Source organism: Netta rufina, assembly GCF_964035555.1.
Source record: "Netta rufina genome assembly, chromosome: 4".
Taxonomy (NCBI): Eukaryota; Metazoa; Chordata; class Aves; order Anseriformes; family Anatidae; genus Netta; species Netta rufina.
In genome coordinates this window covers 15,846,553-15,869,613 of record NC_140127.1, presented here as the reverse complement: position 1 = coordinate 15,869,613, position 23,061 = coordinate 15,846,553, and the positions used below count along the sequence as shown (strand labels likewise).

General features: G+C 44.2%; 1 protein-coding gene across 1 annotated transcript; it reads left to right on the top strand.

The window, feature by feature from the left end:
• The first annotated feature begins 593 nt into the window (after positions 1 to 593).
• SCARB2 (scavenger receptor class B member 2) lies at positions 594 to 22,669 on the top strand. Its single transcript, XM_084285965.1, has 12 exons — positions 594 to 773; positions 6,916 to 7,073; positions 10,802 to 10,949; positions 12,430 to 12,618; positions 13,399 to 13,490; positions 14,006 to 14,125; positions 15,149 to 15,327; positions 15,884 to 16,002; positions 17,359 to 17,432; positions 18,608 to 18,659; positions 19,297 to 19,455; positions 21,540 to 22,669. Exons 1-12 carry the CDS (start codon positions 657 to 659, stop codon positions 21,576 to 21,578), a joined length of 1,446 nt encoding a protein of 481 aa, XP_084142091.1. The 5' UTR covers positions 594 to 656; the 3' UTR covers positions 21,579 to 22,669.
• The last annotated feature ends 392 nt before the right edge of the window (positions 22,670 to 23,061 follow it).

The following is a 23,061-nucleotide window of genomic DNA, read 5'->3' as shown; positions in this document are numbered from 1 at the left end:
CGGAGGGCACATAGCAAAGAGGTGCTGGGAAAGCCGCTGCTGTGGGTGCTCTGCCCTCCTGCTAGCAGTGCTCCAGGAGTGACTCTGGGTGGGAGGCCGGAGCAGTAGTGCCCGCTGTCTTTTAACGGAGAAAGGCATACATCAATTTATTTATTATGAGAGGGTTAACTGATCTGTATTGAACTAGGGTAGAAGCTGATCCCTGTGAAGCCCCATTCACTCCAGAGGCAGTTTCTGTTCCCTATAACTTCTCCCCTAACCATCTTCCTGAAGGCCAGCTGTTTTCCTGCTTGTTTTCCAGAAAACCTGTGAAACACCACTGCTGCATGGTCCCTCCCGAGCAGACACGGGGAATTCCTGCCAGCAGGAACAAACCAAACCCTTTCGGGACTCATTTCCCCCTTCCCTGCCCGGTGCAGCGAGCGGGGCGCTCCCCACCCCACACAGCCTCGCCCCCAGCCCACAGCCGAGCCCCTCCGGCCCTTGAGGGGCCGAAGCCGGTCTCAGGAGGCCCGGGGAGGCCCGGGGGCTCCTCCCGGCCCGTCAGCAGGCGTGGCGAGGCAGCCGCCCGCCCCTTGTGCCCGGCCCCGGGGCCTGGCGGCGGCTGTGGTGGCGGTGCTGGTGGCGGCTGTGTCCCTGCCGGCCGGGCGGCGGCCATGAAGTCGCTGTGCCTCGTCACGGCGGGGGTCCTGGCCCTGACGCTGCTCATCGCCAGCATCTCCTTGCTGGTGGCGCACGTCTTCCAGTCCGTGGTGGACCTGCAGGTGAAGCAGGTGAGAGCACGGCCCGATCGCCGCCCTCACGGTCCCTCCTGAGGGGTTTATCCCCTCCGCAGGTTACCCCGGGAGGAGAGGGAGGGAGGGAAGGGGCTGGGGGCTGGCGCTGCCAGGCGCCCTCCGCGCCTCAGCCGCGCTCGGTGACGGTCGGAGCATCCCCCAGGTGGGGGCTCGGGCAGGGCTGGGCAAAAATCCAGCAAATATGAGTAAAAATCAGTCCTCTCCAGGCAGCTTTGCTGGCTGTGAGGCAGCTGCTGTAATGAGGGGCCCGCTCCAGAGCAGCAACACGTAGGGAGAGCAGGGAACACCTAAAGCACCCCTCCTGCCTCCTTTTCTACCATCTGTATCACCGATTTCTTGCAGCTTTCAGACAGTGGCTTGTGCTGCTGCTCCATTTATTGCTGCCTGTGCAGTGCTAGGTGTGCTATGGGCTGGGTGGTGGCAGCAGGGCATTTCACCCCGCTGCTCACAGCTGCTTGCAGCAAAACTGGGGAGCCCCCGTCCTGGCGTTGTTACGACTGCAGAGCCCTCCTTGCTCATGGTCTACTTTAACTTTTGTTCCTCATGCTGGCCCTTTGGGTTTATATGGTGGTCCACTGAAAAGGGTCAACTCCAATGGTGTTAGAAACTCCCCTACTCGAAGCATTTGTCATTAGCTATTTCCTTTAAAATGTCTGTGAAGCATGTAAATTATTACTGATCTGCCTAGTCTGAGGACTATTCAGACAGGGAAACCAAGAGTGCTAACAAATCATGTGATGTAACCAGTGCTGTTGTCTAACTGGTGACAGAAGTCTGCTTATCCCCCGTAATGTCCTAACCGATGCGCTGTGCTTTTCCTCAAGGTATTGACAGCAAGCGTTTCCTAACAGAGAAGCTGTATTGTGTTATCTTACACCAATTTGGCTTAACAAGGGCATTTTTATGCTGGCAGTCAGTTTAAAACAAGTTGCACTTTGAAATGTATCCCTAAAGTTTAGGGGATAGCCAAAACCAGGCCTCCCTAGGTGTCGTGCAGCCTGTCAGGGTGTCAGCTGCTCCTCGGGAGCTGCTCCTGCAGGGTTTGTCCCCAGGTAAGTGCTTCTGCCCTGCTGGAGCACAGCGTGGGGAATGGGTGGTTTATCCTGAAGTCATCCGATTGTCAGCTCATGCTTTCTCCAGGCAGTCTGAAAGCCAGATGCGAACTGATGTGAACGTCTGTGTATGTGAAGTTGTGTGCAAAGCAAGCCAAACAGCGCAGCTTTGTGTAGACATCTACAGCTCCATCTCCTATATTGCAGGAAAGGAGTCTGTCAGCCACTGCATCACAGCAGAAGTTAGAGCTTCAAGTCTATTTCATGCTCTTACCACAGGAGCAGTGGGGTAAAAAGAAATGGTTTGGCAGCACAGTGTAGGACTGTAAGGAATTAGGTGTGATCCTCCTTACACGTATTATCTCTTAGCTACACAACTCCTTACCCTTAACGGTTGATTGTATAAGAGTAACTTCATAGTTACTCTGCAGAGCTTTCAGTAATGCAGGATGCAGTTCCTAGAGCTCAGTCTTTTCCTGCTTAGTGTTTTTCAGCTTGTCCTAGCATGCATCTCCATTGCACAGGATCAAGCATCCTGCTCCCTGCGCTTCCCAGTGACACCCTCCTGAACAGCTCTCAGCCCCAAAGCAGCGTGCTCCCTCCCAGTCACTCTGCTGATTCTGCTGCTTTCCACGTGCTTTATCCCACACGAGCTTCTCATTTGTGTGTGGCCTAGGAAGTTGCTGTCTCTTGTGTAACCATGTGTGCAGCTTAGAAAATCTTGTGCAAATAGACAAATCTGAATTTGCCTTTGCAGTGTAACAAGACTAGAGCTTTCTGAGCTCTCTGATTGCTCTGAAGTCCAAGGCAGTGGACAAGAAATGTCACCTGTGCTCATGAGTTTCATGCTGGCCCCTCTTACCCTCCACACCTTCTCTGCAGAAAGAGGTTGTCCTTTGCATGGAGTAGTTCATGCTGCTTTGAAGACTTCCCAGCAGTGCTGACTGATAGTGAAGTAAATTGAAATGAATGACTGCATTATGGACCAGTTGAAGCACCTGTGTGTCCAAACCCAGGAGCTATGCAGCACTGAGGATGGGTCGGCTTGAACCAGGGGATTTGTGTGATGCATCCTTTCCAGCACCACTGGTCCATCTTGTCCAGTGTCTGTTAGTTACCAGCGGTAGCACCTGAAACTCCAGCAAATAATGGGAAAAAAAACTGGAAAGAACAAGAGTAAAATAGCTGCCCACAGGTGAAAAGCCTTCCTAGCTGCGAGCAGTGTTTGCTTTATGCTATATATTTGTTATATGGTTATGGATTTTACTGCCATAAGCGTGCAGTGTATGACTATAACAACCCTTGAGCTATGCACCTAATGTGAAAGTTGGGCAGTCAGCCCTTGTGCCTTTACCTCCAGTGTTCTGCTTATGCCACATGCCGCACACTGATAAATTTAGAAAATGGTTAGTCTTCTAACCCCTCGAAATTTCAATGGGCTTTTGCTGCCAGCTGTCCACAGCTGGGTTGTCAGGAGTATTTGGGGCCCAAAAGGTTGGGGAAGATATTTTATCCCTTTATTTATTTTATGTATTGATCATTTGTAGGTTTTGTTTAATGTGAAATACTAGACTGTGGTGGCTTAGACAAATGATGAGTTGAGATGCTTCTTTTGAACAGTTCCTGAAGTGCAGGGTCAGAAAAGTATGCTCGTGTTGGTCTGAAGGTTTACCCTTTTGCTCCTTTTAAGAAGCTGCAATTAAGTTCTGTGACAAATGGATGTATAAAACTATGTCCTGGAACTAGATCATTTTGCAGTTCCAGGAAAAAAAAAAGTATATGTATGTATTTAATTTTCTGTACAAGTTACAAAAAATTCCAGCATCATTTTCCACTCCAATCAACGCCACCAATTGCAATTACATTTGGGAGCATAAACTGCCTTTTTTTTCCTCTTTGTGAAGACAAGGAAACATCAGAGAATGCAACCAGTGCAAATTCAGGCCTGATAAATAAGTCAGCAGGGCAGATGTTTTCGTGGAAGCGGCAGTCTCTGCTGTGCTGCTGAGTGAGGACACAGCATGATGTTATCTACTGGTTTTGGGTGGCGATCGTGCAGTTGGTGCACCTTTGTGTCTCCATGAGACAGGATCTCTGAGTCTGAGGCCTCCCTGGGCTACTGCCTGCAGGACTAGTGTCTGACATGGGGTTCCTGGATACTCTGTATGTCTTGTTTCTGCACGTAAGTGTATCAAGAGAAAAGGCCTTGTGCAGTACAGCAACAATAACTGCAGTGGGGCTGTATCTTTCACATATTTCAGATTAAACAGCAGTCCTATGATCTAGTATTTCACAGCCTACCTAACCTAGCAGTGGCCAGAGCCTCTGACAAACAAAATCAGTAACATCAGATCCTACTCTTCTGTGAATCAGTCAGCAGAGCTAAACAGAATGCCACCGGCTGAGGGACATGGACATATGTTTTGTTCAAAAAAAATGTGCACGTATTTTTCTCATGGGCCCAGGCTGTTTAATATCATGTGGCAGACCCAAATGCCCCTGATACCATTTGGTGAAAAATTGAAGGAAAGAGCTTGCCGTATTTTATTATTTGAGAATTTCATGGCAGTGTATCTGAGTCCTGCTCAGAAGTTTGTGAATCTGGGTTTACAACTGGTGTTGTTACTGTACAGAGCTAAAAATACACTGTCATTGCTGTGGGAGATCCAAGCAGCGTTACGCAGATCCAGCAAATAAATCACCAGATGACTTGGTTTCACTACCCTTTTGCTCTGTAGCCATCTCCCAGGGGATCACACAAGATTTCAAAATCCCAGGAACCTGCGTTTATGCGGACTTTCCAGAGAAAAATTCCCTCATTCCCTTCCTGTTAATGGTCTTTGCATGTAGTCTGGTGCATAAGTATATGTATATAGCACGAGAGAAACTGATGTTACATTTGGCAATTCGTCATCAAGGTGGGGAGCTTCTTCTTTTCGGTCTAGCTCAGGAGAGTGGCATGGGGCAGTGACCTCCCTGCACCTGGTAAATGTCATCCCTCATAAAGGATACACTGGAGCCTAAAACTGGAATTAATTTGTCTGGGGTGCACTTGTATTTTTTAAATGTTGACGATTTAGAGGGAGTAATAATCTTCCGCTTTAATTGCCTCATATGAGAGCAATTTGAGCAGCAGACAGGTGCCCTGAATACGCTTACTAGTTGTTGGGGAATAGTACAAATTCCTAGATGGGGAGAGTTAAGGTCAAGACAGGCAAGAGTTAGTCTTTTTATCAGTGTCAAGCTTATGCTCAAATGTATTTCATGCACATGAGAAATGTGAGCTGTGCACAGCTTAGGAAAGGAGCAGACATCAGACCTCTGAAACCCCTGACTTTGTACTGTGGTTATTTGCGTATGGAGAAAAACTATCCCAGTTATCTCTAGGTATCTTAAATACATTGCTGTGTCGCTCCCAGCCCTTTCTGGTAGTGTCATGGAAACAGTATGCCTGATCTAGTGAGATTTTCTGTTCCTGATCCTACAAACCAGCTTCATGCAGACTCTGTATGAATACAACTGTGAGCCTCCTTGGCATAAGACTGCAAGAAAACAGGGTCAGAAGCATTGATTTGTGTAGGAAATGGTGTATACGAGATGCTGATAGTACCAAAGAAGTGCACAAAGCACCTGAAACATGCCTAACGTTATTTTTGTGGTGTTCACAGAATACAGGGTTTGCAATTCTCAGAGAAAAGCAGTCTGCAACTGCAGAGTATTACCAGCTGGGTTGGCTTTCACTGCCTTTCAGGAATACTGCTGCCATTCCAAGCTCCTGCCAATACGTGTTTCTTTTAAAAGGTCTTATCTTTATCTAATCATTCAAAATTAAAATCTGCATGCAGAGAAAACAGCTCCTTCAGTGGGAAGGCCAAGGATGAATGCTGAGGCTGTAGCTGATAGTCCTGTAGCTGATAAAGTTAAGACCCCATAAACAGTAACCAAGACGTGGCAGCTGGCCAGTTTGTCCTGCCTTTGATTTTGTACTTACAATATTTGACTTGTTTTCTCAGAAGAATAAAAAGAGCAAGTGTTGACGAGACCCATTTAATTGCAAATTATCTCCCCCTCCCTTCTTCCGCCTACTAGTGTTATGATTTTCGAAGATCCAGTTTTGTTTGTACTTATTCCTGAAAATTCCACTCTGCAAGCCATTTTTTTCTTAACTGTAACACTGGCAGTAACAGTGTTAAAAACATGCGAAAAGCTTTGATTTTGGTGGTGGTGGTGGTGATGCTTCTATAGTTGCAGTAAATTTTATCTAGAATTAAATGGTAATAAAATAAGGAGTTGAGATCTGTGTTACGTGTTCCTAATAGAGCCACATGAAGATACATTTGAATATTGAATCAAGTACTTATGTGATAAAATAATGATTTGCAGTTCCTGTTTTGTAGACCCATGTTGTGTTGAATACAAAGAATCTTTGCCCTATTCGGAGACCTCAGAAAAGCAAGAATCCCAGTCTGCCTAAATGAAAGAAATTTCTATCACTTACAGGTTTTCCTCACAGTCTACTGAGAAATGAAGTCCAGTTGCTTTGAAGACAATCTTACAGCTATACTGGAATGTGACATTTGTAGGCAAAGAAATCATAACCACAATGAATCTAAGCTTCTTTTCTGGCCTTGTTCCTCCTCAGATGACTCTCTTAGGACTGCTTGGCCTCACATTGTTGGTTTCCACTTCTTCTATCTGTAATGTGGATATATTTTGTGGTGTTTCACACCAGGTTAGGTTTTTGTTCATATAGAAAGTGCAAGAGGATCATTGTGTAACAGCTGATAAGTCTTCATTCTGAAAAATGTCAGGCAGAAGTGTTTGTAGGAAGAAGCAGAAAAACAATCCCCACAGAAGTATGCCCCTAGGCTGCAAGCATCGTAGCATATGCCTGATTTTGTTGATATTTAGTGAGGTGCTTCAAAGTAAAGCACAAAGTATTTGTAGAGTTGGGGTCTCCAATGGTGTTGCTTGTCCTTGTTCTGAGGACAGAGAATTCCTCTCTTTCCTGTAAATATTATTCAGCATCTATCACTAACAGCTGATTTGTCTTTCTCATGTTTCAGGGAACAGTATTAAAAAATGGCACAGAAACCTTTGAAGCCTGGGAAGATCCTCCTCCACCAGTCTACATGCAGTTCTACTTTTTTAATGTGACAAATCCATTAGAAGTGCTTCAAGGAGCTACTCCTCTTGTAGAGGAAAAAGGGCCGTACACCTACCGGTAGGACCATTTCACTGTGTTCACATTTCGCTGAACCTGTTGTGTGTAAGGAGGCAAAGAACTGAGATCCAGAATGTTTGGGATCCCATTCTAGGAGAAAACCTAGCTGCTAATGTGGGCTTGAAAATTTATTCAACTGAGAATGGTCATACACCACCTGCACAGTACAACCAGGCTGACACAGCAACAGCCTGCAAGCAGTTTTGGTTTCAGCCAGGGTCTTCTGTTAAATTCTGTGCAAGATTTTGCTTGTGTGCTGCTGCTGCTCCTCAGCTGCTGAACCGAGAGGAAGTTCTCTGCATCGTGGCCTGCTGTCTTGTGAGGGAAGAGGCAGTGACTGGTTGAGATGTAAGCGGAGAGAAGTGTTGCATAAAAATGTGATTCACTCAGAAACTATTTCCTAGTTGAAATTGCACAATTCATATCATTAAAAACATGGACAGAAAGCTAGTTACAGAGTGGAACTAAAGGGAACTCCCCTAACCAGCCATCACTACTTAGATCCAGAAATATCTACTATTTTTGCAGATGGAAGGACTCAGTAAGGCCACGTGCAGTGTTGGAGCTTATCCAGCCTCCATGACTCCTTCTGCATGGTATGGCTCCACGCTGAGCAGTCCGAGTCTGCTGCATGTGGAGAGGTTTTGGTCCCCTTATGAACAAGTTTTCCTTTGGAGCTTCATTCTGCTCCACTGCACGCAGCAGTGTAAAACCAGGAGCAGTCCTGTAGCAGGAGGTTTCACAGTATTTGAACTCATGGAGGTAGGAGAACCATGGCAAAAATGTTGGTTTCTTATTGTCAGTCTCAGTGGTCAGACATTCATTCAGACCAGTTTCAGCGCCAGAAGGAGCTGTCTCTACCTAAGCTGCAGAATGATCAGGATCTGGTTGTCAGTATTTTAAAAAATATTGTAGAGTAAAAGGGAGAGCCTTTCGGGCTGCCTCAGCCTCTGCAGTATGTCTTCCCACGCTGTTCCTCTCCACCTACAGCTCAGTTTTGCTTCACCCTCTGCCCTCAATCTTTTCCCATCTCTGTTTTTCATTGCCTTGCCTGTTTAGCTTTGGCAAACTACATGTTCTACTTTGTTATTAGATGAACTGGTAGAGGTGGGGAAAAGATAGAGAAGCTTTCAAGTTCCCAAGCTTTCCTTCAGGTCGGTGTAGTATAATGCTGATAATTAGTCAGCAGGAAGATAAACAGGGCTGCTTCTAGATGTAAAAGACCTACATGAAACCTCACAGGCCCTTGCTTTTCTGCACTCCCATTCTCTAGCTCCTTTTTTCCTCTTTCCTCAGCATCTTCCAGGCGTCACGCACAGCCTGCTTTGTGAAGCTGCACCTTACCCATGAAGGAGTTCTGTGGGATGGACGGGGCTGCCTGGCGTGGTCCGTGCCCGAGGGGAGGCCCAGCCTGAGCTGCTGTTTTGTGGCTCGCTGCGAGCCTTCCCCTGCAGCACACACCACAGGCTGGCTGCATGTGATCGGGCTGGGGCGGGCGACGCAGGCGCTCCCCGACTTGTTTATTGCCGAGGGAGGCAGGCAGGCTGCTCCTTCCAGCCCTGCGTGTTTCTGTCGCTCCTGCCTTGCTTGGTTTGCCCGCTTCTGACGTGTCCGAACAGGATTCGACTGTGCTGCGCTCTGCCTGATGGAAGAAATAGCGAAGTTAAAAAGCTGGAGTGCTCTTTCCCAGCAGATTCTTTAATCCTTGCTTAGCTGCTGCTGCTGAGTGTACCAGGCTGTCAGCGGTGGGTGGGGAAAGAGAGGAGGTGCATGGGAGGAGAGGGAGAAGGAAGGCATGTTGCAGACATACTGCATGCTAGAGCCACAGAATAAATACCAGGTTAGTATGTAGCAGAACATCCAAAATGCTCCAAAATCAAGTGCATGACTCAGTGTTTTATAAAATGGGTTACTGAGGAGAAAGGCTGGAAGTGAACCGTCCCTGACAGACAGGGAAAAAAGTCTAAGAGTGGCAGAGAAGAGGTGGGACAGCTACATGTACATACTGCATGGTTAAGCTTCAAACAGTTCATAGGTTTGACCCATATAAATTGTAAACCCAGTTAGTGCAGACATAGTTTCTGTACCTGAAATGCTGTAGTGCTTGTCTTTTTAAATCCTGGAAGTTATATTTGCAATATATAAAATAATTCATTATGAAGTGCATGCTGCTTTCCTGACAAGCTCCAAAGAACACTTGGATATTCTCTGGTCTTGGACACATTAACAGTTTTTTGTCTTTAACATCTGAGATCCTCCTCCTTGTGTCCCTAATCGGGGAGTATTATTTTCCTCTGCAGACTTTTTAGAGTTGGAGAAACTTCTCAGGCTAACTCTGGCCTATTTTAGGTAAGGCACTTCACAACTGTCCATTCCCATCCCCTCAGTTCAAGCCCTAGGTTATAGAATAAATTGATGTGAACTCCAAAGCAAGCTGGAGTTCCTAGGAGAGAAGAAGAGCAGTAGATACACTGTTTTTGTAGGGGAGGTGGGAAATGGTTGATTTCTAAGAAGAATAGTTTCATGGGCCTTCCCAGTTTGCTTTAAGTTAGAAAGGCTGAACCAGAGTGATACAGCCAGTCATGAAGCTGCATTAACTAGATCTAGTGCAGCCAGGATAGCATCTAGGATCTGAAATGAACGAAGAACATCACAGCACAGGATCTTGCAGAATAATTCACCTTTCCATCTTGGGAGTTAAAATTTACTCCGGAGGCAAAGCAATGTAGAAGTCAACAAACTCTTGACTGAATGTGGACTCATGAAATATGGTCTGTTTCACCTCACTCCTATGCCAAAAGGATCACACCATGAGAAGACATCCTGCCACTGCTGTTTTCTGTATTGCTGAAGATTGCTATGTGTCTCATTGTGAACCTAAGCCTGCCAGTTCTGCAGAATTGTGGTTCTTGTTTGGAACATGGTCCTGGCAATGCACTGGATTATGGTTATGACATGTGCTTCAGGGTGATTAAGATCTGACTCCCTTACTAGGCCAGCAGGTAGCATTTGATGTTTCTTGCCAATTGGACTTGTTTGTCAGCAATCCTGAGCTTTTTGTTGCTCGTTTGTAGCTCGTCTGTTTTGTTGCTTAGACAGTACCAGAAGCAAACTCCAAACCCATGAGCAGTTCAGGGCAAAAAAAAATCAGTTGAATTTCTGTTGCATCCAGGATTGCCACCTCACAATTAAAGGAGAATAGCTAAAACGAGGCTTGTTCTGTTGTTGAGTCACACATAAGCCCAGAAGCCCTATTGCAAAGTACATGGACATCAGCAGAAAGATTCTGGTAGGTTCTTAGGTCAGGTTAGTGATACTTAGGTGAAGCCTACATCTTATTTTGTCTGGGAGCAAATTTTGCCTGCAGGAAAGAGGCAGAAGTCTTATATATAGTGTCTCTAAATCCTTCTGTACTGTTTGAAATTGCTCTCTTTCCTTGGAGGTATTTCAAGGCAAGGTAAAAATATGAAGTGCAATTAGGGCGTGGGGTGGCATTTTTGGGAGTACCCTGTGAGGTGTAATTCAGCTCACATTGACACAAAGGGGAGTTGTGTTGCTGACAGCAGCAGCAGCAAAAATGGACCAACTGCCAGTGATCTGAAAATCCTCCCCTTCATGTGCTTAGAGCAGTAGAATGGCCACAAGTTGCAATTAGTGTCATTTGTACATGTTTAACTTGCTTTATACATGTTTAACTTGCTTACAGAGTAAACTTTCTTGTTTTTCAGAGAATACAGGCCAAGAGTGCACGTTCAGTTTTTGGACAATGGCACCAAAGTATCTGCTCTGAATCCAAAGACATATGTATTTGAGCCTCAGAAGTCAGTTGGAGACCCTGAAGTGGATCTCATCAGAACAATTAATGTTCCTGCAGTGGTGAGTTCTCCTCCGTTTCTGCTTGGAAATCATCCTAACTCACTTTACCCCTACAGCTTGTCACTCCGTACTGTCTCTTCCTTTGTGGTAGATAAAGGTGATTGAAGAACTAGAGAGGCAGCTTATGTCTGAGGCAGATACTGCATTCAGTTTTGGTTTGGACTGTTGTGGGATTTTTTTTATTATGATGTTCTTCCTTCCCCATACACCTCTGAGTGTTAGTACCGCATTCCTGTGCTGAGAGCTGACGCACTTAAGGGATGAGCAGAAATCAGGCTTGTTGGGTTTTCGTGACCAAGTGAAATTAGGGAGTTAGTGATCTCAGATACGTAGGAGGAACTCAGACATTTGAATGAGAAGGCTTGAAATATTTGTTTGGTTGGGGTTATTTTGGTCAAAATTGCAAAAATTGCCTCCAGCTCTGCATCACAAACTGAAAAAAAAAAAAAAAAAGGTTTCAGATACCACTGAATGAAAAGGTGCTGCGAGAATAAAGTTACAATTAAGACAGGCACCCCGGTCTGCATTAGGTGAGGCAACCCTGCAAAGACAGTCTCATTCTGGTGATGAGAGGCAGACCATTATTTTTGGTCTCGCACAGGGATAGCATGAGAACAGGCAGATACACAGCTGTCATACCTTGCAAAGCAAATGAGACAGTACCCAAATACTTGCTGGTTGTGTAACTACGCCTTTACTCCCCATACTAGTTTAATTGACTTCAATTACAGGGTGCATTCAAATTTGCCTGGCATTTCTAAAAATGTCTGTCTGATTTTATGAATGAATACATACATTCTCTGTATGTGGCATTAGATAGAACACAGTTTACTACAAGTTGCAAACAATACAGTCACTGTATTTACAGTTCCTCCCAGGCATTTGAGTGGTAGCAAGTATTATCTCTCGTTCAGATTTTTGACAGTGATGTACTGTAACAGGCTGTACTAGAAGAACTACAGCTTCGTTCACCCAAGGAATATTTTTTTCTTTTGTTTTTGCCTTTTTTAAAATACATGTTGCAAAATTACTACAAAGGGAATAACTTTTGGTATTGTTTGCACTTTAGAGAAATTCCACATCCTTACAGGCTTCGCTTTTCAAAATGTAAACCATGATTTCCTAAGGCTGATATTCAAAGAACATCTCCAGCTGTAACATACCTGTGAAATTCAAGCTGCTTAGAAAGCAGTTTTGCACATTTCACTTTAAATGCATTCTACAGAAATCAGTGGCACAAAACCAAACCGTGTGCCCATGCTTAGCTGAACAGGAATCTGCAGGAGCACATCCCTGGAGGAGAATAACTGAGGAACCTGTTAGTCAGCACATTACTTGCTGCAAGTGGAAATAGTGAAACTGAAAATACAATTCAAATGTGTGCAATGCTGAAATGTGTGTGTCTGTGTTTGCATGCGGCTGTAATTATTTATTCTACATGAAATCTGACCATTTTTCCCTGATTCCAATCCCCTGGCAGACTGCAATGGAGTGGACCAGGGCAACCTCTCTTCAGTTTGCCACAGAGGTGCTGTTGCTCCTATACCAAGAATCCCTGTTTACAGTTCGCACCGTGCATGAATTACTGTGGGGCTACAAGGACAAGCTGCTGTCAACCATTCATCTTCTGCATCCCGAGATCGATCCAGTGTTTGGTTTCTTTAATAAGGTAACTGGCATACCAGACTTTCAGGTGCTTTAAATTAGGGGTGATGTCATTGCTACAGAGTTGGGACTGTCATCAGCCGCCAGTAGAGAAGGTTGCTCCGAGGCTGAGGCCAGGAGGCAGGCTGCAGAGGTGGCAAAAGGATGTTCCATGTCCAATTTGGCTGTGTTTAGGCACTGGCCTGTGGCACGGCTGCGAGTGTTTTATCTCACTTCCCTGTGTCAAATATGCATAAGCTTTTCAAGAGTGGATGTAAACAATTCCACTGTTGATTGTGCTCACTTTGAGTAGCATGGCCTTTTTGGCACCACTTGTGCAAACTATCAGAAAATTTCCTGACCAATTTCCTTCGCAGTAATTAATTGAGATCACATGTTAGTTTAGTTCTGTGCTGTAGCCATTCCTGGCTTCCACAGCATCTCTGTAAGTCACCTTGGGCTGGCAGGACTCCTTGTTTCTCAGAGATACCTACAGCACCCAAATTATTTTCTGTGGGTTTATTTTGTTTCTGTGTGTTTGTTTTATTTAAACTGCTTTTTCAGTGGCAAATTTCAACGGGTAAAAAAGGCTAACCTCATGTTTCATTCCCTTCACTTGGGAGGGGTGAGAATTTAGCACAGTCACATCCACCTCACTTATGTTCAAGGGGGAGTTTAATGATTTGCACTTACCTCAGGGGAGTCCATCACTCCTGTGGTGGATTTGTAGTGATGGCAGCTCAGTCTCCTGTCACCCCGTTGTTACCAGTCAGGAGTGATTAAAAACTTACGTATCTGTTTGCAGATGAATGGAACTGATGATGGAGAATATGTTTTCCTAAGTGGGGAAAGGAACTACCTTAACTTCTCACGGATTGTGGAATGGAAAGGAAAAGAGTAAGTTTTTCACTATGGTTAGGCCTCTGTCAAAATCTGCCACTTTCCACATTTTTGTTGAACAAGACTGTTCACCTTTACATTCTTTACAAAACAAAACAAAACAAAACAAAACAAAAGTCCATTTATTTTGTGGGTGGTGATAGTTCTTAGCAGCTCTTAGCTCAGACCAGGCCTCCAGTATATCGGTATGGGTCATATAATTATGAAAAGAAGACAGCCCCTGCCCCTAGAGAACAAACTGCTGTGGGCACTCACCTCTGAACCCCTGACTGCTCCATGGCACCGGTTACCCTCCCTGACACACCTCCCTGGATTCTTACTTGCCTGGTGCCAGTTTAAAGAGAAGACAAATGCAATTTAAACCCATCCTAATGCCCCTTGTTGTTAGCAGAGCTGAGGCAATAGGATGTAGCACTGTACAGGTCTGATTCTTGTTTGCTCAGACCATAAGCTGGCCTGACCACTGCTCAGAGGTCTTTTAACCCTTATTCTCTTTGCTTCATTTTCTTCAGGTCATTGAATTGGTGGACAACAAAGTCATGTAACATGATCAACGGAACAGATGGAACATCCTTTCACCCACTGATTAGCAAAGATGAGAATATTTATATCTTCTCTTCTGATTTCTGCAGGTAAGAAAAGGAAAACATCATCACTCAGACTTTGCAGCAGAGCATTTATGTCCATTGATGTTAAAGTTTTATGTTAGGCTAATATTTTTCCTTCCATTGTCTTATTTAGCAGGGTTGGTGTTCAGTATTCATTTGTGCTATGAAGGATGATAAACCAAAAAATAAAATAAATAAAATAAATAAAATAATAATAATAATAAAATCTGTATCAAATTAAGGATGTGTTATTTGTAAAGAAGGATAGAGTGCAAATTTGAAAGATGACTGGAAAGACAGGCTGGACTGTCTAGCAAGGTTTGTAATGAGGGGAAGAGGATTTCTATGAACCTTGCCTGAAATTTCTTTCTCTCCAAAATCTTCCCTTGTTCTGCTTTTTAGAGAACGCAGATTGCCTTCTTCAGAGATGTGTGACTTAAAGCAGTGCTATTTAAAATGCAGCAATATTCAGAAAAAAAAAAACATGGTGTTTCCTTCTTTATGTTCCACTTGCTGTTCTCCTCCCTTCCAAGTTTTCCTGTTTGTGGAGAATGAAAATGATCTGAAATTCTCTATTTAAATCAATACGGATGTGTGTTATGCTAAATTCAGGACTCGCTAAATTTGTGCCTCCCCTCTGTTCTGTCTTGCCCAACCCTGTTCCTTGCCTTGTCCCTCCCAGTAGCACGCACCAGCAGTGCCTCACACATCGCATAATAGGAACATGGGGACATGGCTGAAGCCCCAAAATGCTGAAGGCAGGTGTCAGTATCCCTAGAGCAGCACGGTTAGCACAGGATTGTCCATTTCTTGCAGCAGCAGAATGATGAGGTGTGTATGTGATGATCAAAAGCCCGTTAAATTTAACACAGAAGAATTTAACACAGAAGAATTCAACACAGAAGATCACTGGAATGAGCTTAGGCCAAGGCCGCAGCTTACTGTAAACTGAATTAGATAAGCAGGCATCAACAAAGAGACATCTGCAGCAGATATTAGCATATGCTCAAGACTAACAAATCTGGGTCTGGCTTCTCTTTCTTGCAGATCTTTTTATCTGGTGTATGACAGCTCAGGAAGCGTTGCAGGCATCCCAACCTACCGCTTTGTGCCCTCTCCTATGGTGTTTGCCAACACCACCATTAACCCAGACAATGCTGGATTCTGTGTGCCTCCAGGGAACTGCCCTGGCACTGGGGTCCTCAACGTCAGCATCTGCAAGCAAGGTATGTTACCAGGGGGTGGAAGCAGACTGGGAGGATATCAGCAGCAACATATTTCTCCTTTCTGACTGAAATAAATGAGGACAGTTTGGTGAAGCCTACAGGGATGTGACTGTACTCAGTGAAACCAGTCACCAACAAGTGGTTGGTTGGTGTTAAACTGCAGTAATGAGGAAATGTATCTGAGGGGAGATGTTCCTGTGAGATTTTATCAGCTCCAGCAATGACAAAAATCAAAGAAATCAGAAGGGAGTACCAGGATCCATACTGAACAGTTTGAGCGTTTGTAGTCTGCTCTTATCCAGGTAGCTGTCATGTCTGTGTAGTTGGATGACCAGTGAAAAGACCAGCATGCAAGCCATGAAGCTGTGCTGATGCTGCACAAGGGAAAATTTGGCTTCTTCTAAGGACTGGGCATCAGTGTTAATTCTGTAGCCCCGGAATGGACTTGCCTTTACAGTGTAAATAGCACAGTGCAAAGAGTTTTGAGTTCCTCAAAGACTTTCTCAAATCCTGTTCTTTTCTTAAATGGTGATTTTTTTCTGTTTTCACATTCCAGGTGCTCCCATATTTCTATCAGCCCCACATTTTTACCAAGCAGAGCAAAAGTTTATAGAGGACATAGAGGGCATGCACCCGACCAAGGAATATCATGAGACATTTGTGGACATCAATCCTGTAAGTACAGCCATTTTTAAAGGGTAATGCAGTCAAATCCAAGCTCATGGGCTTAGGTTACCTTCTTGGATGGTGTGCATTGATGTAGTCTCACTGACTTCATCAAAGCTGTGTTATTTTACATGGAACTATTCAAATGTGCTTGTATGGAGCAAATTTTACTGGATAACAGGAATTAAAATGCTCTTCCTATCATGCCTGTGAAATTAGAGATGCCAACAGGCTGGTATTGATGAAATGAAGAGGCTAAAATATTTCTGAGAAGCAGATGAGGCTACTTTCCTGCTCACCCTGCCATCCCAGCCACTGGGGTATTATCCTGACTGTATTTTCCCCAAGCTGAAGAAGCTGGGTATGTGGACTAAGAGAGCAGATCAATACTCAGTGGATGTTGGACTCAATTTAGATGGCATGGAGCCACAGAAAGAGAGATGCAGAAGCATGGTGGTTGTGTCTTTCATGGAAGTTTGTGGAGTTTCTGGTAATCTCACCGTGAGATGTCAGAAATAAAGGAGCTTGCAGCTGATGGGCTGTGATTTTACACTGTACTCTAGATCCACACATCTGAAGGTAGGTCAAGGGACAGAGCAAGATCATTACCTCCCCAGTTTACAGAAGGAGAGGAGTCTGACTCATCAAGCTGCTATGGAGGAAATTGCATAGTTTCTCTCAACATCTAGTGCAGATGCTGCTTGACACCTGATTTGGTGCCAAGCTCTTTCTGTTATGCAGCTCTTTTGAAGTATTAGTGTAAAATGAGCTCTGTGACTCCTCGCTTCCATCCACCCCCACAGACTAAATTTGGCTACTTGAGAAAGGAACATATTTCTGTGCATCCATTTGCAACCTTTACTATAGCAGTGGCAATATTGTGAGAAGTGTTTCATTCTCATCACCTTTATGGCCATTCACTCCCATTCATTGTGGTTGATATCTCTTTGTCACCCTTCAAACAGAAATGTTTCTTTTGTGTGAGACGGCAGGGTCTTCGCACAGTAATGAGACTAGAACAAGCAGCAGTAGGTGATAGCCTTTTTCAAAACTACAGCTAGATCTGAAAGAAGGGGATCACTCTGTAGCTTAAGTGTGGGTTCCTCCGTTTCTGTTGTAGCCTCTTCACATCTACTTAATTCAGAGGCAGACTGAAATCTGGACATATGAGATACAAGAGCATCTTGCAAGATTACCTTCCCTTGGTGAAGGGAAATAAATAATAACCCTAAGTGGGTCTTACATTGCCTTGTCAAGTCCACATCAGTGTAGCTGTTACATTGTATTCTCCTAATGCCTATTTCATGCTTACTCTTTAAAAATAATAATATTAATAATAATTAACTGCTTTCTTCTATTCCCCAGCTGACAGGGCTTGTCCTTCAAGCAGCCAAGCGGATGCAGATCAATGTTCATGTCAGAAAACTACCTGAATTTTTGTAAGTGCTGCAGGGTGGATATCTCAGACCTGATTTGATATTCAAAACAAAGTTGTCTGCAGTGTTCAGATGGAATATTGGTTGGAGAGAGAAAATGAGAGGGAGAAATCTAGTCAAATCTTAATTTGGCAGTACGCTCTTCAATCACAGACGAAGTGGCTATTACAGTTCCTTCTGCAGAGTAAAGACAGTATTCAAGAAAAGAAGTTGCTGGAGACAAGTTACACATGATGCTTGTGGTGGCATCAGTCATACTACACTGATGCAACTCCAAGAGAGGGTCTGCCACAATGGAGTGGGACTAGAGCTCGGAGAGCTGCTGCTCACTGCAGTGAGGACATGCCATCCTACTCTTCACAGCTTTTAGAAAATATATACTGCAAATGCCATCACTTCTCAGCAGTATCCACGTGAAAACCAAACAAAAAGGAATAATCCCTTCAAAGCAGAAAATCAAGTGGTGTGTCCCAAAACAGCCAGCAAGTCCTATCCAAAATTCTGAGGGGAGGGCTTAGGTCAGGTAGAGAGAAAGACCTTGCCTTGGCGACTGCATTGGTACGATAACGAGAAACCGTTGTCCTGAGACTTAGGCAGTCCATACAGCAAACCTTGCTACGCAGCTACTCAGCTTATTGGCACAGCTTTGCCACATATTATAACTAAAAAAGAAGTGTTTTAACTACCCCAATCTTTATGGGATGGTCAGTGTTTCTACACCTTGTTTTCTAGTGGCCAGGAGCTGTTGCATTAAAACAACTCAGGAGCAAGCTGTTATTTCATGTGTGCCAAACTTCTTTTTTTTTTTTTTTTTTTTTTTTTTTTACTGTTCTGTGCATGTTGTGTGGACAATAGTGTCTGTGTTTTACAAGTATGAGTAACCTTCAACATCGGCTTAGCTTAGCATTCCTGCTGACTGGCACAAATCTGTCATTCAGTAAGTTATTAATGAGCCTCTTATGGATCCCTTTTTTTCTTTCGCCACCAAATTCCAAAACAGAAATTATTTAGCATTTTGAAGATTTAGATTGTTCTGCTCGAGTGGGGAGGTGAAAATCAAGTCTAGAGTTTCTCTGGGGACAGTTTCATTGTTCATTGTTGTATTATAGTCTGTCTTCAGAACCCTCAAGTTGGAAAATTGGAAAAATATCATTTCTTATTGTTGTTTTTTTACACAGTGAAACAGGCAACATCCGAACACTAATTTTCCCAGTGATGTATCTAAATGAGGTAAATATGTTATTTCTTTGCAGCATTGTGGCATGTTTATTCTTGCTAAAATACCGTCTTTGAGCTAGCCAGGAAAGAAATGCATGTTTTCCTGTTGCTTTGTATAGTGATAGGTAGGAAGCTGTTGTTTCTTACTAATATTTTCTTGCTGTTTGTTGACCATTGCATTAAATTTAGTTCTGGAAAATACTGTCAGGTAGGCTTTGTAATTGCAGAGTACTGGCCACAAGGAAGAGGCAGAAGGCTTGCAGGATCACATCTTTTTGTGTGGAGACCTCTATGAATGCAGTAGTAGCACAGTCTGTGCTGTAGTTGGATCACTGCCTTCACTGGATTCAGGGATTCAGGGAACACTCTAGCTTTGATGATTCATGCCATTACTCCAGGTCCATATTATTGCTTTCATAAACTGAGCATTCAAAGTCACTACTTCATTTAGAAATGCAGAGCAGATTATCCCTCTGGCCAGAGAAGGAGAGCTAAGGATTCTTAGAGGGAAGGTATATCAAGAAGCAATGAAGCAGAGGTGGAGAACTGTGGAACTGTTGTTACCCTACACCTCACAAAGGTAAAATGGCCTAATATAAAGACGGACAGAAATCAGTCTTTCTTCTCTCTTCGTCTTTCTCTGCTCCAGAGTGTTCTGATTGATGAAGCATCTGCCAGCAAACTCAAGCACGTCTTGCTGGAAGCCAGTGTTGTAACTGGAATCCCCTTTGTAATCATGGCTATCGGAATTGTTTTTGGGATTATTTTTATTGTGCTCGTGTGCAGGTCCCGGGGAGTAAGTGAAGAGGTAAGTAGCATTTTAATTCAACTTTGCTTACTGTATGTTAGTCTGTGTTTAATTTTCTTTTGGTTGATTTATTTCTTCAGTATCTTTTTGTACACAAACATTTTTATGTGTTGTTTTTGTTTAAAATGACCTTTCTAGGGAGGGGAAGTTTTAATAGACTCAGAATAAATGCATGAAAACAAAGGAATGCAGCTAATATACGGAACGTGGTAAGGCAGGTCGTAGCTTCTGTGCCTAACTCCCTTGCTGATAGTAGTAAAAAAAATAAAAAATCAGCCTGTCTAGAGGACCCTGAAGGGTGAGATGCAAAAGTTCACCATATTTGTTGGACATTAAATAACAGGCAATTGGACAGTGTTCTCAGAAACAATTGCCTTATGCCAGTTGATTATTCTTCTGAACCGCTATGCAAATTCATGACCAAAGAACAGCTGACTTTTACAGACAACAGCACACAGATAGTTTTATCCAGACAGTGCTAGTTTGTACATCTATTTATGAAGGGTTCTGTCACAAAATGACATGCTGGCATTAAGGCTGTTAGTTAGCAATGCTGAAATTCAAACTTCACCCTAACAGTTAAGGCAGTAGGGTTCCGATGAGACAAACTGGGTACTCTAGTTGGCTGTTTTCTCCCTGTAGCTGCTGTGGTCTTAGTGTGGTCTCGCTTATATGATGTTGGCTAAGTACCTTCTTAAAACCACTTGAGAAAGCACCATTATGCCTACTGCCAGAGCTCCCAGCTGTGCTGTGTCTGTGCTTCATTTCAGTCTGTGGGACCCAGTGCTGGGTAGGGGTGTGATGGTGGTGGCAGCAGTGGCGGAGAGTCCTCAGCCTTCTTTCCTCAAGCTTTGAGGAACCGATCTCTGTCTCTCTTGCTTCACTCTTGCAGTTCTCTCCAGGCACCCAGGAAGCATTTCATGAGCAGGGGTTCTCAGGACCACATTTCAGGTTCCTTTACAGCAGATCCTTGTCCTTTTTCCTTGTTCATTTCTTCCTTTTTCTTTTGCTCATATTTCTGGCAGGCTCAACTAGAAAATCAAAACTGTCCCATTGCCTGAGGCCCCTGCCCCAGGCATTCCTTCCCCTCCCTATGTGCTGGCTTCATCCCAGCACTCTTGGATGTTCCTGGATGCTACACAGTGATTAAAATGACCAAGCGACACCTCAATTTCATGTTTTCTCTGTTACTTTTGTTGCTTTTCCTGCAGACCTAAGAGCAACTCAGCCAGTTGCAGGTCTGTTTGCGATCCACCTCCCACCAGGGTGGTTATGGTCTTTCATCATCTGGAATGTGCCACGGGGAACCGAGCAATCAGGCCTTTATTTTGCCTGTGAATGAGCACATCTGCCGTGCTGAGTCCTTGCTGAAATACCTCTGGCTGGGGGATGTCCCTGACAGTTCAGTGATACAGTGCCCAGAACTGAGCATACCACACCTCCAGATACACAGATTCCCTCCTTCCTTTCATCACTTTCCCAACCTGCTCCACAGCCCTGCAAAGATGCGACCTGAGCCTTCCCATTTATGTTGCATCCTTAATATCCTACTAATCAACAACTTGCCCCATCACTGCCTCGTATCTCCCAGCTTCCAGGAGGACTGCTTTCTCTGCAGGATGTGTCTCGCTGTATTTCTTGCCCATTACCCACTGTTCACACTGTGAATCCTGCAGTGTGAGCTTTCTCTGGCGCCACTGGCATGCAGAGCGTGATCTTGGTAGGCCTAATTCCTGCCTCACCTCACTTGCTGTCCTTAGAGATGGCAGCATCCTGCCCTCCAGTGGGGGCAAGGAGAACATCCTGGCCCTTTTCTTCCACTTGCCTCAATCCTCTCCATCCTCTGGAGTAAGCAAATTTGGGACAGCTCTTTGTAGCCCAGTGCCTGCCCCTGCCAAAGCTGCCATCCACCCTCCAGCACCTCCCCAGCACAGCGTTGGTTCTCCTCCATGAAACTGCACGTAGAAGTAGGAGACAAGCTTTTTCCTTTCCTGTCGGGAGTTTCAGAAATCCAGCTTCCCAACTGTGGAAGCTCTGTGATGTGCCACATTTAACTTTCCTGTGTTAAAATTTCTCTCTTGCAGAGTACCGAAGAAGAAAGGTCCCCACTCATCAGGACATAGTAGTAGATTTTCTTTAACATGTGAGCTTGGAGAATAAATTATTAGAGCTGACCTAATAGCAACTACCACTACCCACCGTTGTCCACCGTGGAGAAACAATCGTGTCAAGTGTAAGTTATTGTGGCATAGAGACGGAAGAGAATCTGGACTGTCATCAAGGGAGGAGACTTTTCTTACCAGCTAAGTTACAACTTTAAAACTGCGTTTTAAAACTGCTCAAGATCCTGCTTTTTCAGCTCTGCACTCTCGTACCTGCACTGACACCTATAGACGATCATAACCACTATATCAGTGAAAAGAACAAAGGCCTGATTGATCACAGAAATGACAGGGGTAAATTTTGCAAATGGCCTTAGGAGCATGGGCTGCAGAGTACCCTTGTAAAGGCACAGCAGGTTCCCGTACCACCCAGGAAGACCTGTCATTTTTCCTGTAGGCCTAGTATTGTTTTTTCTGTAAAGTGTTGCGCGCTGCTTACTACCAGTATGCACTGACTGTTTACTATTAATGTCATTGGTCCTTCCACAGAACTGATTTGTACGACTAATCCAAAATATCGTGTGAAACGTTTTAAGTATCTGTAGTTATCGGGGAGAAAGAATCCAGTGACTGGAAATGCTTTTACGTACAGACCTCGTAACTGTTCTAACTGCACACAATCCTATTGCATGCTAGTGTTACATCTATCCTTAAGATTTGGATTTGTTTCCCTTCAACTTGAAAAAACAGAAGACAACAAAACAGAACACAACATTCGTCTTGATGGTGGAAGGCACAAAAACGGTGTTCTTTTTTTCCTCTGGTGTTTGTCACAGTTCTCAGCTGTGTGGTTTAATATGAATGCAGATTTGGCGGTTACGTTTATTGTTCAGGATAAAAGCACACCTCTGTATTAAGGTATGTGTAGGGCCTTGAAAAGCTGTAAGAGTTTTTTACTTGCCAAGTGGAAACTTGTTTTCAGAAATTACAAAAGTATTTTTCCCATGGCGAAAGGGATATTCTAATTGGGAAGTATTTCTATTGGATCTGGATAGCAAAACATATTTTAAAATGTATTATTTTATTCTAAATAGAGGTATTGTTTTTTTCCATTGTTTTGGTTTGTTGTTTTCTTGCCTAGCTGGTGCTTTGTTCAACAATTTTGTTCGTCTGCAGCCGGTTCCAACCAGGACATTTGAAGGTAATTGCAATTAGTTATTATCTGTGTTTGCTAAAAGCACTCGCTGCAGCCCATGGTGCTCACAGCCCTGCTGAGAGACTTTGCCTCAGCAGAAGGGCTGAGCTTAACAAATCTGTATCCTAAGCCTTGGCCGAGGAGCAGTTTGGTACGTTGGTAGGACATTTGCCTGCCTGTTGCCTCATGGACCACAAGCACACACCAGGGAAGGGGAGACTCATTGCCGCTTTCTGGAGACATTTCGGGAGCAATTTCACATTGTAAACAGAAACTGTCCCCTCTTCTCAGCGCCCCTGCCTCAAATGT